The sequence below is a fragment of the Acomys russatus genome, chromosome 14 (assembly GCF_903995435.1).
Source record: "Acomys russatus chromosome 14, mAcoRus1.1, whole genome shotgun sequence".
NCBI lineage: Eukaryota > Metazoa > Chordata > Mammalia > Rodentia > Muridae > Acomys > Acomys russatus.
The window spans coordinates 43,614,399-43,632,440 of record NC_067150.1 but is presented as its reverse complement, the minus strand read 5'-3'; the positions used below and the strand labels follow the sequence as shown (position 1 = coordinate 43,632,440).

General features: G+C 42.4%; 1 protein-coding gene across 1 annotated transcript in view; it reads left to right on the top strand.

Annotated features, from left to right (window-relative positions):
* The first annotated feature begins 3,896 nt into the window (after window positions 1–3,896).
* Window positions 3,897–18,042, top strand: part of Zc3h12c (zinc finger CCCH-type containing 12C) — a 51,256-nt gene continuing 37,110 nt past the window's right edge. The window contains exon 1 of the mRNA XM_051156446.1: window positions 3,897–4,004. Within this exon, the coding sequence (XP_051012403.1) occupies window positions 3,981–4,004 (24 nt within the window). The 5' untranslated portion in view covers window positions 3,897–3,980. The remainder of the gene's footprint in view (window positions 4,005–18,042) is intronic.

Genomic DNA, 18,042 nt, shown 5'->3' with positions numbered 1-18,042 from the left:
AAGGTAGGGGGCAAAGGGATGTTCTTGCCGAAGGCTGGCCGCAGTGAGATGAGACAGGCATCTGAAATTTACCTTTTATGATTCAAGGATAGTCCTAGGTGTGCGACAGTCTACCTGGGAGCACACTTTCGGAAGGAAAGCTGTGCTCCTACCATCCGCCCTCCCCTATCTGTTCTTTGCAAAGAGATCTTTATCAACTAGGGAGGCTGTTCCAAGGTCTTGCCACTGTACAGATGTGGCCACTTGGGTTCTGTGACTATGTTCAACCCCAAGTTCCAATTCAAGGTCCAGATTAGAATTTATAACTAAAATACAGATTTGTTCCCCAGAGCTGATCGTAGCAATGCTTCCTAATGCCCCGTGAAGGTTTACTATCAGACAAGCGGGACTTGATGCCCAATCTCACCAAAGTACAAATAGGTTCAGATTAAATGGTTCCTTTCAGCATTCAAACTTTCTGTGAACTCTTGAAAATTCTTTCTTTGCAAGGAAGTATAACTCGGGGTAAAGGAGATGATGCAAACTGGACTGCAGGAAACCCATTCAACTTCGAGCCATAGAAGCATTTTACTTTTATTAGAAAGTTTCTTTCAATGCTGTTGTACAGAAATGAACAGCCGTACCTGAATACTTTGTAATGGAGACCGTGTTAAAGTTTCTTCCCTTCCCTCCCTCTGGTAGATAAACCCTCTACTAAACTATCTCCCATTTTTAGATAACACTATGTCATTCCTATGCGCAGAGCCTGGTTTTACCTCAAATGCACACGTAAAATAGAATACTTCTGAATTGTAGAAGCCGTAGTCCCTTTCCTGCTATGCTTTGCCTTTACTTTAGATTTCACACTACATGCGCTCGACCACTCGTGCCCTTTCTCCACTCCATCTCTCCCCTGAGTGCATATCCAGATATCCACAAGGCCTCTGTGGCCTGAGTCATGCTGAGCAATACCAGCTCTCTTCCATTGCTCTGTCGCCTGCCTTGTGGTTTACACCGTTAGTCCAGGTTAGTTGTACTGCATGAGTCTCAACATGTGCTTCCCATTTCCGTCCAACTATCCAGTCAATACAGCTGCCCCGCCTTCCTAAAATTAGACATTTCTGGACCATCTTCTGAAATCTGTCACAGATTCTCTGCTGTTTTATGGGCTACGTGGAAACAAATCTCTCTCTGTCTCTCTCTGTCTCTGTCTCTCTCTGTCTCTGTCTCTCTGTCTCTCTGTGTCTCTGTTCCTCTCTCTCTCTCTCTCTCTCTCTCTCTCTCTCTCTCTCTCTCTCTCTCTCTCTCTCTCTCTCGTTTTCCCCCCTCTTTCATTCCTCCTCCCCCCTTGCTGTTTTCAGGAATCTCCATGATTCTGCCCTTCCTTTCCTCTCTAGCCTTTCCTTTGAAGCTCTGTTCCCCAGATTTCCCTGGCTGTCCATCGATGCCATTCTTGAATATGGTCTTCCTCACCTCCATACAACTCACCAGAATAGTATTCACCCATCACTGTCCGCCTCAGATTTCCCTCTTCAAAGCTCAGGGTTAGCTTTGGGTGTACTCATCTTCTTGGCTAAATAGTCACGTGGTTAAAGGCAGTTAGTGCATCGTATTCACATAACAGGTCTTAAACCTAGAGTCAAACCACCAAAACAGCGGCTCTTGCCTTCTTGGTTAACTACGGACCGTAATCCTGGTTTCAGTTTTCTCATCTGCAGAAAGAGAAGCTATGGCAGGTAGTCCTCCATATGGGTTTTGCGGGCATGTACAAGAAAGCACATGCAAAGACTAGTGTTTGGGATATTGTAATCATCCAATAAATGCTAGCTTTAACAACTAATATTCACTATATCTCCAAAGTACTTGACGGAGTGCCCTGACCTTCAGCTATGTTCAGTCAGTATCCACTAGAACTTGGCTGAGTCAATTGTAAGGCACAGGGCATGAAGAAGGCCGTGTGGGCAGCATATTGTAGAATGGAGAAACTTCTTGGCAACACTAAAGCCATGTCATAGGGCCTGTGACTTACTCTTGTCTGGCAGCCAAATTCTTTCGAAGTCTCTGCCATCCTTTTAGTTCTGCTCCAGAGATTTCTGTGGGTTTGGCCGAGTGTATGGGGGCTGCTTTCCCAGAGTACTTTAACTTTCCTGCCAAAAAAAAATCTGACCTGCTGCAGAGAGCAGATTGCTAGTCTTCCTGGGGTCTCCAATGCGATACTAAAACTGTGGACCACAGATGCCAACCTCCTGTCTGCAATTTTATTGAATAGGCCCAAGACTGGTCTGCTTCTGGAAGGTGGAGAATGGGCAAAGTTATCCTGGTTTCTTCTCTCAGGCTGAGAAGTGTCCACAGCATCCTGTGGAGGATGCTTTAAACTGGGAGAGCCTTAATTACTTAAAGTAAAACAGAAGCAATGGGGATGGCTGTGCTGCTCAGCCAAGCCGTGAAGGCAGATTTCACTTTTGTAAAAGAAAGGAACCATTAAACTATAGTTTGGGCTTCAATAAACATCATGAATGCTAGAACATAAAGTAGCCAGGCTTAAATGATCTACCTCCTATTGAAAACAATTCAGAAAGGCAAGAAACAATTCTAATGAAGGTGAGCCGTGTAACCAAAGGCGTCACAAGCCAGTCCTAAGACAAACACTTGCTTTGTATGTAACACGTAAGGATCTTTCTTCTATTCAAGTTGTGGAAAATTTTTGGAACTTCGATTATCTGACGATCAACTGGATCATAATTAACCTAGCTCACCTGGCTGTGGTGGCAGTTTCACGAGATAAGTAAACTACTGATGGTGGCACATGGTCCTTTAGTGATTTATCCTCCCATTCCAGAATTAGATGTAGACTTCAAGGGCGAGAAGCGAGGCTCTGGTAACATTTCCATAATCAGGTGAGTAAGATGGTGGGAGCGTTTCCGAGAACTTGATCTAGATTGTGCTAGGTGTTGCTCCTGCCTCTGAAACAGGAATGCTCAGTGCTCAGGGGTTATTCAAACTAGTCTACCTCGGTGCACAGGGCTGCCAGCTCCCAGCCTAAAGCGGTACGCCTGTACCTTGGGTTTAAACTCAAATCCAACGTGATTGCCATTTCCAGCAAAGCCGGTTTCCTAGCTGAAGGAAGCCCTTCCCAAAGGGTGAAGTCCCTACAGCTTCATTTGTTTAAATTCCCTTAGTGATCTGTACTATGCAGAGTGTGGTGTTTTGTTTGTCGCCCCCCCCCCGCCCCACTCCCCATTTCAGGGTATTAATAATAAGTCAACAGAACAGCATGTCCTGAGAAAGCAACGTGTCGATTTCCTTCACTGTCCAGGGCATGACCTGGGCTGGTGCAGGGTGGAGATGGTGTGGCCAGTACAGGAGGCGCCCTCGGGGGCAAAGCTGGGGACCGGAGTGTGTGTGTGTGTGTGTGTGTGTGTGTGTGTGTGTGTGTGTGTGTGTGTGTGTGTGTGTGTGTGTGTGTGTGTGTGTGTGTGTGTGGGGTGGGGGATGGGGTGATCGGGGACCCCAAGGGTGAGCACGGAGAAGAACGCGCTGGAGGAGAAGAGGCTCCGGTAGAGCGCGACAGGTTCCAGCAGCTCCCCTCACCCTGCTCCACGCCTCCCGGGTTTTCCCCCCCTTGGCTTAGGGTTTCCTGTTTCAGTTCTCGGCGTTCTCCAGCAGCAGGTGCTGGTTTGCCAAGCTCCGCTCCAGTGGCGGCGAAGGAAGTCAAGAGAGCGGAGGGGAGGAACGCGGCACGCGGCGGCTGCAGCGGCTCGGGGCAGGAAGGCGGCGGGGAGGGCGAGCGAGGAGCCCGGCGGCGAACGGCAGAGCCCCGGGGCGCCTGAGAGCCGCGTCCCCGGCGTGCGGTCCGCCGGGCAGGCGGGCGGGCGGCATGAGGGAGCGTCCCGCTCGGCCCCAGCCCTAGCGGCGGCCACGGCGGCCGGGCGCCGAGGCGAGAGGCGGCCGCCTGGCGGAAGGGGGGCTCCGGGCCGGCCCGGCTTCCAGAGCATGCCGTGATGGCTGCGGAGAAGACACTGCAGGTGGGTGGCGCGGCGGCGGCCCGCGGGCTGTGAGGTGGGCCGGGGTGGCCGCGCTCGCCTTCCTCGCCGCCCCTTCGGTGCGGTGTGCTCCCGGGCGAGCGGCGGGGGGAGGCCCGCGGGACCGGGAGGCCGCGCCCGAGCGCCGAGCTCCTCCGGATCCACCCGGGTCGGAGCGGCCGTGCTCCGGGAACTCCAGGCCCAGGCGGCTCCGACCCCCGAGGTCGAGTGGCCCAGCGCCCGCCGCTCCGGAACGCCGAACGGGAATCCTGAGCGCATCCCGCCCGCGGGCGGCGCCGGCCCCGCGGGGAATTCGGCGACCGGAGGCCGGGCCCGGCGGCCTAGAACGCCGGTCCAGTAGCTCCCGCCCGCCCGAGGGCCAGGGCCAGCGAACATGGAGGCGGGCCCGGGCGCCGCCGAGGGAAACGGACCCATGGCTCTGATCCTGCCGCTCAGACCCTTGCGCGCCGGTGGGGTGAGGCATCACCAGGCATCTCCATCCTGCCCCCGCCATTCGCTCCCATTAGCCATCCTTCCACCCGTCCTCTGGCGGTCCTAGGGAAACCCTTCACCCCTCGCCTGGTCCCCTTCCTCAGCCTCCTGCCCAAAGCCCGCGCCCATTTCAGCTTGGCTCCCCCCCCCTTTTTTTAAACTCCCTGACACAAGGTGTTACTTAACTTGAAGACATGGATCCCGCTTTTCCTCCCTAAACTGTTTTATCCTTTATTGTCTCTTAAAGTCCTTACAAACAGCGGTTGCTTCCAAGCACTGATTACTCTAACTGGGTTTCCTGCTGCTTTGGGTATCCGTTAACACTGGGGGTTTGTGTTCTCAGTTTTGTGATAAAGAGATGAAGCCGTAATCCACATTTAGGGAAAGTTCTCCTATTGGTTGCAGGAATGTCTTGGAGTATCTCCAGCTCCATCAGGCGCTTATTGATTCAGATTTTTTTTTTTAACCGCCTTAGAATAGATGAAAAGATAATTGGGCCTAAGCGTATATTTAGAAATCTGAGAAAGTTGTACAGTTCTTCACTCGTTTTCTTATTGAGATTTTCGTGTCTACTTCAGATATGAGCAGAAAATAGGAGGCATGCCTCAAACACGTTGTGTGTGTGTGTGTGTGTGTGTGTGTGTGTGTGTGTGTGTGTTGGTTTTTTTGTTTTTCCAAGACCCATTATAAAAGACCACAGCTAGAAGCAGTGGGACCCATGCCTGTGATCCAGCACTAAACTTAAACAACATGATCTCAAGTTCGAGGCTAGCCATGGCTGTATAGAGGATATATCAAAGAAAACCATGGGTACAAGGGTATGACTTATTTATTTAGTCTCGTACATTGTATAATTAACTAGTTTTGAATATAGTCTCCCCCACCCCTAACCTCACTCCCAAGACTGGGTTTCTCTTTGAAACAGCCTTGGCTGTCCTGGACTCTGTAGACCAGGCTGGCCTCGAACTCTCAGAGACCCGCCTGCCTCTGCCTCCCGAGTGTTGGGATTAGGCATGCGTCACCATGCAAGCTGTTTACAATTTCTTAATCTGGGTATTCTCCGACCTCTGAAAAGATTGATCCAAGGCCAGGACCATGCATCTTTCAGACATTTCCTTCTGTTCTTGCAGCTCATCATTGTAAATCTGTCTACTTGAAGGTACCATAAAGACATAAAATGATCTGCTTAATTGAATCTGAATTCATGATTTAAAATATTTGAATATTTTTCTTTAAGAATTGCTTTTACTTCCAAAATACGTTGTAACTCTTCTATTATCTGACCATTAAGAAGAGTAAACATGCCTTTAATCCCAGCGTTTGGGAGGCAGAAGCAGGTAGATCTCTGAGTTCTAGGCCCGCCTGGTCTACATAGCAAGTTCTAGGTCAGCCAGGTCTATAAAGTATTCATCCTTGTCTCCAAACAGACAAAAAACAAAAAGAGGAAACGTTATAAACAAAATAAATGAGTATTTTCTTTTGTCTTTGATATTTGGGGTTGACTTTGGGACCTTCTGCATGCTAGATTTCCTGCCATGGATTTGTATCCCATAACCCAAGCTGAATGACAACAAAGAGATCAATTTTTTTTTTCGTTTTGTTTTGTTTTCTGTTTAATAATGAAAGTCTAATAGAACTATTTTGGTGTAATGGAAAATAGAAACTTGGGATGTTTATGTGCTGAGGGGAGCTTTTATTAGTCACTTCCTTTTACCATTTAAAAAAAATGATCACAATAAAAGTATCTTCTTTTGTGTTTTTGGCTTCTGTAGAGACGCTTTCATGAGTTACAAGTGCCGAATTGGACCCCAAGTGGTTAATATATAATGCATCTTTAAAACATTTTTTCTAGTCTAAAATTCAATTACCTTGTTATTCTAGCAGAGTTTCATGGTTCTCACATTTAACTACTATGTGTGTGTGTGTGTGTGTGTGTGTGTGTGTGTGTGTGTGTGTGTGTTGCTGTCAGTATCTGCTTTGTGATTTTTTTATCTAAGCTTAGAGGAATTCTTTCATTCTGACTTGAAGTTTTAAAGAAACAAGGTGTTGATTGAATTGTTTTAAAAATAGTTTTAATGTTAGACTATAAAATTATATGCTGATCTGCCAGTTACTGCTCATTTGAAGTTGGTATACTAATGTTGTATTGTTAAATAATTATTTAGGTCTAGAGTAAGGGCCCTAACCTCTGGAGGACTTCTTACTAATGGATAGAACATAATGCTTAATGGAAATCCCTACGTCCTGTGATCAAGGAAGTGGAAGATTCAGATTCTGTGTAAGGCTTCAGCGTTAGGTTCAAGTAGATAATGGTGAGTGAGAGTTGTGTCCTAGAACTGTGGAGGGAAGGCAGAGTGGGTGGGCCAATGTGCAGGGCATGTGGTGGTCATACGGTATTGTTTGTATTCGGGAGAAAAGAGTGCATGATGAGCTGTGAACATTTACTGAAGGAAGACACTAGGGTTAGCCTTCAACTATTGAGAGCCTGAAGTTTGTCCTGCAATGTAACAAATACTCCAAAAAAGCTTTTTTTTTTTTTTTTTTTTTTTTTTTTAAAGGACTAATAAGCCTCATAGGCCTGCAACATCCGACTACAGTTAACGGTGATAGGATGAGGGTTCCAAACTTAGCCATGCTATATCCCTGTTGTGGCAGTATTAAAGTCTCTGCAACTTCATGATGGATTTGCCTGCCAGTGGGAAGGCGGAGACAGTACAGCAGCATCATCCTTCGTGGGAGTTCGTTTTTAAGAAGGCAGAACACTCTCCCATATATTTGGAGTTATCTTGTTTAAAGAGTTGGATCCCTCCTTCCCGCTCCTCTAATAGTTGTGCATCAAGGATTCACTTGTGGTATTGACCGTACTTCAAATAGTTTCTTTTTACTAATGTTGTTTTATGTAATAATCCTCCTGCCCTTAGGCATTTCTGTTTCCTGATATCAATATGCTTTCATTGAATATCCCAATAGAAACTTATTTTGTGTCTGTGACTTGAGAGTGTATTTATAAACATAGTGATGGAAAAGAATACATTTTTACCCTAAGTTGTATTGATATGTAAAGCCATTAGCAAAGAGTAAGAAGGCCAGTTTCATCATGGTTCGAATTAAAGATTAACTTTAAAAGCCTTTGACAGTTGGCCTGGTGAGATGGCTCAGCTGGTTGTGCTTGCTGCCAAGTCTGATGACCTGACTTTGATTGACGGGGCCAACAAGGTGGAAGAAGAGAACCAGCTCCCACAGGTTGTCCTGTGACCTCCCGGGAGCACATGTGCACATGGAAATAGATAACCAGAGGCGATAAGGAGTTTGGTCCAGGTGACTGAGATTTACTCTCAGGTGGCTCTGCAGAGTTTTGTTTGTGTTAGGTGTGGGAAGTGTGAGGCGTTGATTGTGTTGACTCATGTCATTGATGTCATCGTCTCTGTCAGTAGCTGCTCCTCAGTGATGCTGTCGCTCACTCTCTCTAATTTGCAGATGATATTCGCTCTGCCCTGTGAAACTAAATGATAGTGTTAACCTTATGCCTAAAAAGTCAGGGCCTGATGCTACCCGTATGAAATCCAGGATGGCTTAGAACGGAGCCCAACACAACATTGTAGCGTTGCCTCAAACAGGAGGGGTTCTGTTTGTTTGTTTTTGGATTGTTTTTGGTAATTCCGTTGTGTGGTTTTCAAGCTTCGCAAATAAGGCTGTGTGTCGCTGTGTCAGAGGCTTTGACACATCTGGTGGCGGATGCTCAGAGAGTAAAAGCTGAAGAATGAGGGGCTGTATTATATGGAAAAGGCCGGTGAGGTCTCTGACAGCAGGCTGGCCCTAGCCCTGTCATTTTTCTAGCTCTCATCCTAAGTAAGAATCTTATTTTTACTTCTGTTCCTACCCACCAGACACTATCTGCTTTGTGGCCTTGCTTTTACTGCTCTAAAATAATAAATGAGGGCTGGTAAGGTGGCTCAGTGTGCAAAGGTGCTTGCTTCCAATCGTGGTGTCCTAAAATGAGATGACAACTTACAAAGTGGAGGGAGAAAACCAACTCTCACGGGTTATCCTCTGACCTTCCAAGCACTTCATGCCATGCGCGCGCGTGCACACACACAGACACACACACACACACACACACACACACACAATAAATGTAATAAAATTTTTTTAATGAATGAAAAATGTTAGACACAAGGCATTAAATTAATAAGAAAAAAACATTTAATGGTGTAACAGTGTTACTGGTTTGATTGAATATGCGGTTTTATTTATACATTTTGGTTTTTACTTAATCTCTGGCTTTTAGTTGTCTTAAGAGTGACTGAAGTTGCCAGCTGTAAAACCAAGGGTATTTGTTTGTTTGTTGTGGTTTTTTGTTTTTTGTTTTGTTTTGTTGTTTTTTGGTTTTTTTGGGGTTTTTTTGAGACAGTATTTCTCTGTATCAAGACAGCTTTGGCTGTTCTGAACTTGCTTTTAGACCAGGCTGGCCTTGAACTCACAGAGATCTGCCTGCCTCTGCCTCTCTGAGTGCTTGGACTAAAGGTATATGCCATTAAATCAAGCTATTACTGTTACAAATTTGTAAGCTTATATTTTTAGACTTTTCAAAAGTCCTTTAAATCTATTGCTTTATGTCTTTTAGGATGAAGCTAAAATTACTTTTTATTCTTAGTCATCTGTACTCATTTCCTATTCAAAATTATGTGGGCTTAATTTTATCCTATTCTGTAATTTAGTCTGTTTCAGATCTTGGCTTTTACTTCATAATTTATTTTCATTGTTTCATAGGCTTACATTGAATGGCTTGCTCATATAATTGACGCCATCTCATTGTAACTACCCTCTTAAATATTTATGTCATTTTCTTTGGCTTGATTGAGTTGATCTTAGATATATATTACTTTCTGGGATTTTAGTTATAATATTTGAGATGACTAGTACAGATAAAAGAACTTGAAATGTACAATAAATGGTCTATTTAGATGAAATATGTTATTCTTGTTTTTGCTGAGGCAAAACAAGTGCCTTGAGTGGCAGGAGTCATGAGTGGAAAGTCAGTCAGAGTTAGCAATGCTGCACACAGGGAAGATTGTCTCAAATAAAGTGGGATGTTTTCTGAATGCCATTTCAATTTCTTTTTTAATACTTAAATCTATATTTTAAAATTCAATTTGAAGTTTAATATTTTGGCATTTTTAACACATTTATAAAACATAGAAAAGGTTTTAAATAATAATGAAAACTGTCTATAATTTTTATATAAAGATAATTTAAAATCTTAGTTTCCTTGTTTTCATTTTAAAATTATTTTAATCATTATAAATACAGCCTTTAAAAATGAATAAACATGGTCTGGAGAGATAGCTTAGCCATCTCTCACAACCATAAATATGAAAATATATAATTATTATAGTTTCCTGTTCTTTATAAGAACTTTCTCATGTCATTAAATATTCTTTAAGGGATTATTTTACTGCCTGGATGGCATTGAACATACTCAAATATTGCAATTTGATTTTTAAAAAGGAATCAAGTAATATTAGAAATGAAAAAGAAACATTACGACTGATATCATAAACAAAAAGAGATTACTGTGACCTATTATGAAAAGCTGTGTGACCAACTAGGAAAGCCTAAGAAATAGACACATCTCTGGACACATAGATTTTGACCAGGTTTTTCCCTGAAATAAGCAATTGAGGGACAAATGTCTTTGTATAGAGATTTGTGCCCAGAGAGTGTTACATCTGAATTTATTTTTATATGTGTTATTTTTTAATGTGTGTTATTACTGTTAAGTGTGTGTGTTTGAGTGTATCCACACACATGTACAGGTGTCTTTGGAGAGCAGAGGAGAGTGGCAGATGCCTGAGAGCTGGCGCAGAGGCAGCCGTGAGTCACCTGAAGTGAGTGCTGGACACTGCACTGAGGTCTTTGAACTGCTGAAGCGTCTCTCTGGCCCGTATTCTGAACTCATTTTCTGCCATGTGGACACAGCGGCTGACCTCTAGTGACGTTACACTAGTGTTCCTATCAGCAGCCTATGAATGTCCGGTTCTACGTGCCCGCCATTGTCCGAGTTTTCTTGCCTGAAAACCGATGACGGTAGCACTTGTAGTGATTGTTGGGAAGGACTGATGATATGGTCACTGCAGTCCCTAGCTATCATTGTTTATTATGAACAGCTTCTCATTATACATAATATGGTAATGTGGCCATCCCATAAAATGAAATCAGAAATGCTCCAAAATGCAACACTTTTGAGTATTAATATGATGCCCCAAGTAAAAAAATTGCATGCAATGAAAATGTGCTTGATGAGCCACTTGAAGGAGTGATTGGAGAGGTATGTAAGTGACTCTATGCGCAGTCAGTAATAGCCTCTTCCTCGGCTTACTGCATTGGTTTCGTTGTCTCTTTAAAGTGCTCACTTAATACTTTACTAATACTGGCTCCTTACAGACGCACTCATTTACTAAGTCTGCTTCCCCCATAGCCTTAGCCAGTGTTTACCAAGCCCAATGGGCTAAAAACCTCTAAGATTGAGAAATGGGGTTAGCAAACTCTAGCCCTGCACGCCTTTGTAAACACACATTAATTTTTTATATGATAAGTTCAAGTTTCTTCCACAAGAGACTGAGATAAACTAATTCTATTCACATCACACACAGAGAGGGGGGAATAAAATTTTTATAAGAGTTATAGCAGCTATATTCAACTATGTAACCTGTCTCAGTCACTTAGCATATCTCTTTCTCATGACGGGCAAGAAAATAAGTGAATTGATGAATTTATTGGATACTGGCTTAAACTCTCACTTGCACTGAGTTGCTAATTGTGACCCATGTTATTTTCTCACTTTTCCTCAAAGTATTACTTTAAAATTATTACTTGTACAGACTTGTAATAAAGTTTAGTTAACTAGCTAACATATATAATTTATATGTTCTGGATGTCAGCTAAATGACTATCAATAAAATAAACGCTTTAGTTACTGTTTGATTTCTTGCAAATCAAAATGATTCCTTAGGGATATTTTTTAAATTCATTATTTTATCCAGTAGTGATATCTTGAGGAAATTATTATGGCTCTAACTTTTCAATGGTAAGTTTGTCAGGTCATGAAGAAAGCTAGCTGAAAAGTATGGCAAGTGGCAGTTTATTGCTTTAGGAAACTTCTGCAGGTAGAAATGAGAAGGTTAATGAGATGATACTGCAGGAAGGGATGGCCGCTCTTAGTCTGTCTACAGCCATGTATTTTAACATCTCCCATCTGTATCATAAACTGAAACAAATGATAGAGTTTAAAAGGGAACACCAGTTTCTCTTTAGGCACTTGTTTTATTGTCTTGTAATTGTAATTTCATTACTACTCCCTCTATCTCTGAAAAGATCTCACTATGGGCTTTGGCTGTCCTAGAACTCACTGTATAGACTTGCCTGGCCCCAAACGCCCAGAGATCCACCTGCCTCTGCCTCCTTAGTGCTGAGATTAAAAGTGTGCACCACCACACTTGGTCCAGTTATTACCGCCCTTATTCCTGATCACCAGTAAATCAATGTATTTCTTCTAAGTGACTGGTTGTCAACATTTTTTAAAAAGATTTATTTGTTTATTATGTATACAATGAGAGGGCATCAGATTTCATTATAGATGGTTGTGAGCCACCATGTAGTTGCTGGGAGTTGAACTCAGGAGCTCCAGAGGAGCAGTCAGTGCTCTTAACCTCTGAGCCATCTCTCCAGCCCGTTTGTCAACAATTTTTAAACCTTTTTTTCTACCAGTTACTAACATTTTCTAATTAACCTCACTAGCTGAAGTCTTTTCTGGCAATGTAATCTCAGCTTTTCTTACAAAACAACACACTGTATCTTTAGCTTTTGTGAACTAAATGTTATCTTTTCCCCTTGAAAAACATCATTCTAGATTATTTTTGTTTTATAAGTTCATGTGATATATCACAAACAAAGGAGTATAGTAGGGCATGTGAACTCTGAAGGTATCTGATTTTGCAGTTCTGTAAATGTGGAAGAACAGCTACTGAGGTACAATATTAGGCTTTTCCTGAATGATTTTTTTCTGTATTAATATGGAGAAAACTTTAGAATTATATCCATGTGAATATAAGTAAATAGTATACGCTTTTTTTCTCTTGGCTCTTTAAAAAACTGGTGAGTGGGACCCAATGAGAACCTTTGTCTGCATGCTATTTTCTGTATTAGTAGAGAGAACTTTTATAGTTATTCTTACTGGCAATATAAAATAAATACTATAAGTCAAGCTTTCTTCTTTTTTGTAATGTATTTCATTTATAAACAGTGTAAAATATGTGCTCTGCCTCTCCTGGGTGGCAGGCTCTGTTACAGGTTGTTACATGTATTAAGTCCACTGATCTTGTGACAACCCTATTCTAGAAGTCATGTTGAGGAACTGAGAGAGAATACGGAACCTCTCTGGGCACCAGGTTAGTTCATGGCGAAGCGTAATATGATACTGTTTCAAACATCTATAAATTATAAATGTATAATTTATTCTCACCTTGTTCATGCTCTTCTCAGTAGATTCCATTCTGTAGTTACCTGTAACCTAGAACTTATAGTAAATATTCAGAGACAAAAACCCATGAATCATCTCTAGAAATGGAGGCACCTGAATAGGAACAAGGGATTCCATCTGCTTTTTGTGATGTTGGCCATTGACAGATACTGTTGAATGAACTAAAACCACATCTGAGTCACCAAACACTGGGCCTGCTCATATCAAATGGGTAAGTCACAGAAAATGACAAGGCCTCCCCTCATGTTTATACATTAGGTAGCCTAGTAACTTTCATATTAATGATTTAAATAAGAACATACAGGATCATGTTTGGTACTGACGTAGGAGCTTACTATGTAGTCTAGGGTACTGGAACTCATGACACTCTTACTTCCACCTCTAGTATGTGATCTGCTTAGTAGATCGTTTTAATGCAATCAACCTTCCTGGTTTTCTCCTAAACCTTTGGTAAAAGAGAGAATATATTTCTGTAACTGACTTTTGCAAAGCTGTACATGGTATGGTGCACATGTGAGATGAAAATATAATTAATACTGACTGGATATTATGCATCTGACACAATTCTATGGGTTTGATCATTAATTTTTAAAATAACCCTAATATATGCCTTTATTTTTACGTGAGTAAGTAGATAGACAAACACACATGTGTTCTCTCTTGGTGAATTGTTAGTAAACGTAATCTTCCACCAAATGTGTGCATATTTGTGGCTATATTTTCATATCATATGTAGCATTTAAAAACCCAGTCATTCCTCTTACAGTATATATGGGTCAGGACATACTCATGCATGTGCACAAGTACTCACACACACACACACACACACACTCACACACTCTCACACACTCACACACACACACTCACACACACACACACACACACACTCACACACACACACACTCACACACACACACTCACACACACACACACTGTTCTTTAATACTGCTATGATTAGTTAAAAGTTATGGTGCAGATATAAAAGTTGGTTGGAAGGGCACTGTGATTCCTTTACATTCTCATGTAGACCAAGAACATTCAATAGCCCTGGGGAAGTACTAAAGGACAAGTTGACTCGCGGTTCACTAAAGCTTCATGTCCACTAAGACTCAGCAATAGCTAGTCAGAAAATAAAAGAGAAAGAAATATTCTCTTATATTTCAGTATCTCAGTAGCAAAAAACAAACCAGAAGCATATTTTAAGACAAGTTTCTTGAGCAATCTATGACCCCATAAAAGACTCTGAAAGCGAGCTAGAGTGGACTCTCATCAGTGAGCCTGCTCCGCACCACAGGAGTCAGTGACACCAGCGGGCTCCCTAAAGAGGTGCTGCTGCAAGGTCCCCAGCAAAGTCTCAACAGCGTTTGGCTGAAAATTCTGTCAAAATAACTAATACATATCTGGAAGAATGTACATAAAGCTGTGGCCAGGATCTGAATGCGGAACCGAGGGAAAGTGTTAGCAGTAAAGGACTTGCTCTTACAGTGTACCCGGCCTGTTATAACCTATAGCTCTTCATTTATAGCCCAGGTACAGAAACAGAGATCAACGGAACATGGAGTAAAGAAGTAAGCCCCACGTTTACAAGAGGGGACTGGCCTAGTCCCCCTCTATCAAACCCCTCCCATGGTTTCTTACCTCAGAATAAAGGTCAAATTCTTTCTGTGACCTACAACCTGGGGACCCAGGGCCTCTATGAGTGTGTTAAATGTGGACTTCCTAACTCAGAATCTTCAGGATTCTTGTCTGATTCGAATGCAGTGTCAAGTTCTCAGAGGCACTGCCCTTTAATACTGCCTTCCCTGGCCTTAGTTCAGTCCCTTGTCACCTCCCCTGCGCGCCCCTCCATACACACTATGCTGTGACGGGGCACACTCTGAGGCTGCGGCATCCTAGTGCAAGGCACCTAGGACACGCTCAGTTTAGAGGAAAGCTGGTGTTACAAATTACAGGCCTAAAAGAATTTTCAAGAAGGAAATTACAATGGGTTCTTGTGATTCATTGTCGCTTTGTCATAAAAAGTTCCTGCAAACAATTAGAGAACCCTGAACCATTTTCTCCCACAAGAAATGCAGTCCTGTCCCATTGTCTGTGGAAGATACTGTCTAAGACCCTGGTGGATTCTAGATTGTATGAGTGCTATGGACAGACGTCATTAGATCTATAAGATTGATCTAATGATGGAACCGCCTTTAATTGTGATATAGTTACGATTGTTCTTTGTAGCCTATTTCACCAAGCAGCTTTAATCAGTTTGCCATGTGGAATTAATTAACACAAAAGAATAATAGACATGCATGTAGAGTAGGAAACTGGACTTTGCCTCTCCAAGACCTCCTCCTCATAGACTTAATGATCAGGTAAGTTGTACTCCACAAAAAAAAAAAACAAAAACAAAAACAAAAAAACAGAGGCTGCATTGTTACGCCATTGGAGGCTGCATAACTGTGAAGCCAGGTGAGCATGCGGGACTTGGAGTCGTGGCTTCCTTGGGTGTCAGCATCATCAGAAACTCTGCTTTGACATGTTCACTCTGTCACATAGAGAGAAACTCTTACAGGGTAGCATTTTGTATTCAGATTGGCAAGGGCCTATTTTTTTGTGATTGCATTTTTACTGAGGGGTCTTCAGGTGTAAGCACACTGCTACATGCTAAGTCATTTGTACAAAAGAGTAACTGAAGAAAGAATAATCCTGCTCTCAGGAAGCTCATCTGGTCCATAAATAAGTACAGTGTAGACCACTCACGTTATAGAAGTTCAACGGGACTGGGGATCACTAAGCACTAGTCTATGATCTTATGTAAAGTGAGCCTTGGATTTGACGTAGAATGACAGATGTGATCAGGATAAGTAAAGAGAACACATTAGGCAGCTCTTTAAACATATTTACCTTTGCTTTTGCTGTCTCTTTCCTATATAAGTGAAAGGAGAAATAAGATTATGGGCCAGAGGAAGCCCAAGTCATAGACAGAGTCTTGAAAACAAAGACAATTAGCAACTTGTGATTAGAAGCTACTTCTCTGTTTAGCCTGAGAATGATGTCATTGGAAATGCTTTGTCAGGAAGACACCTAGGAAGATAAGCTAAGAGACAAGTCTTCTGAGCCTGAGGGGAGGGTGTGCTTTGCCTGCCTGGAGGTTATTCATGTCTGTGAGGACAGAGTTGAGAAGAGGGATTTGATTAGAACTTAACTTAAATGACCTTAAATGAATGAAGCAGCTGAGAAATGGGCATGACCCCACCGTTCTAGACTGCACTATTATGGCATTTCAGAGTCCTTTAATAGGGGGGAGCCATGACACAGCTCAGATGGGAAAGCAAATCAGTGCTGTTTTCCAAGGCTGAACATGTGTTGCATGTTTATTTGTTTTAGAAACCTAAAAATTAACTTGAACCATGGGTTATCATTTTGATTTAATATTATCACTAACACTTCGTCAGATAACTCTCAGCCCACTCCCTGTAGTTCTGAGGGAACTACCAGTCACGGCCCCACATACCTCTGGCCACACTAATTTGGTAAAAGGATGAACATATGACCCCAAACTGCACTTGTGAGACTGTCTCAGGAATTTGAATAGCCAGCCCAGAATCATCAGATGAAAGCGTTCTAGAAACCTGACAAGTTGAACCCTGGGTTCTGTCCTGATCTTTGGCCTTCGAAAACGTTTAAATGTTGAGTTCTTTCATTGATCCTTGCTTTCGTCAGGGTTACTATTGCTGTGATGAAATAGTATGACCAAAGCAACTTGGAGAGGAGAGGGTTTGTTTGGTTTACATAACCCAATCCACAGTGCATTGAAGGAAGTCAAGGCAGGAACTCAAACCAGGCAGGAGCCTGGAGGCAGGACCTGATGCAGAGCCATGGAGGGGTGCTGCTTACTGGTTTACTCCATGACTTGCTCAACAAGCGTTCTTAACCCAAGGCCACCAGCCCAGGAATGGCACCACCCACAGTGGTCTGGGCGCTCCCCCATCAGCCACTAATTGAGAAAATGCCCTTCAGGCTTGCCTACAGCCTGATCTTATGGGGGCATTTTCTCAAGAGATTCCCGTCTCTCAAATGACTCTTGCCTGTATCAAGGGGACATAAAACTAGCCAGTGTAAGCCCGTAAGCTTTTGAAATTTTCTTTTAAGTCTGTTTTTCCTGTGGATAAAGATTAAATTAATATGCATTAATTATTTCTTATTGTGTTGTTTGCTTATGTGTTGAAACATCATCTCATTGCAAAGCACAGGTCAGCCTTGAACTCAGCATTTTACCTTCTGAGTGCTATAATAACAGGTATAAGTCACCACACCTTGTTTGTTATTCCTTTTTTTTTTTTCTTTCTACTTTTATTTACTGTTGGTATATTGTGGTGTTTTTAGGAGCAAATAGGTCTTATACTAAAGATTTTTGATATTTCATTCTTGGTATGGATTGGGAAAGATGTTTTTATTATTAAAACAGCACAGTATTTATTATTAATACAAAATCACTTATATTTGAAGATTTACTTTAACAGGAAGGTCTCATTACAGTTCATTTTCTTCTCATAGTTGATGGTGAATACAAAGGTATACTTTGTTATCTTTTTGGATGGTTTATACTCAGGGCCAGATCCAAACGTGTTTGACATTTTCATGGTCTGCCTCCTCTTCTGGTTTTCACTGGGCAAAAGAGCTTAGGAAAGCGTATATTTCTTCAGAATGTTTTAGAATCAGCATACAAAATTGATATTTATCAGCTCTTGACACAGTTGATCCTGTGCCTTTCTTTTAACTGATATACTATGTGGTAATTTGCAGTTAGTTCATATAGTCGGTATGCTCAGTGTTGTGGCGCAACAGTTCAAATGACACTCAGAATAATAGTTTCATGTATGGACAATCTCATGCCTTCCTAATAGGAAAACTCAGATGTGGCTGTTAATACCCAGTTTCTGTTTGTACACCATTTATCTTTTTTTTTGGGGGGGGGGGGCTGGTTAGTTCATTTATTTAAACCCTGAGAAATAACAAGTT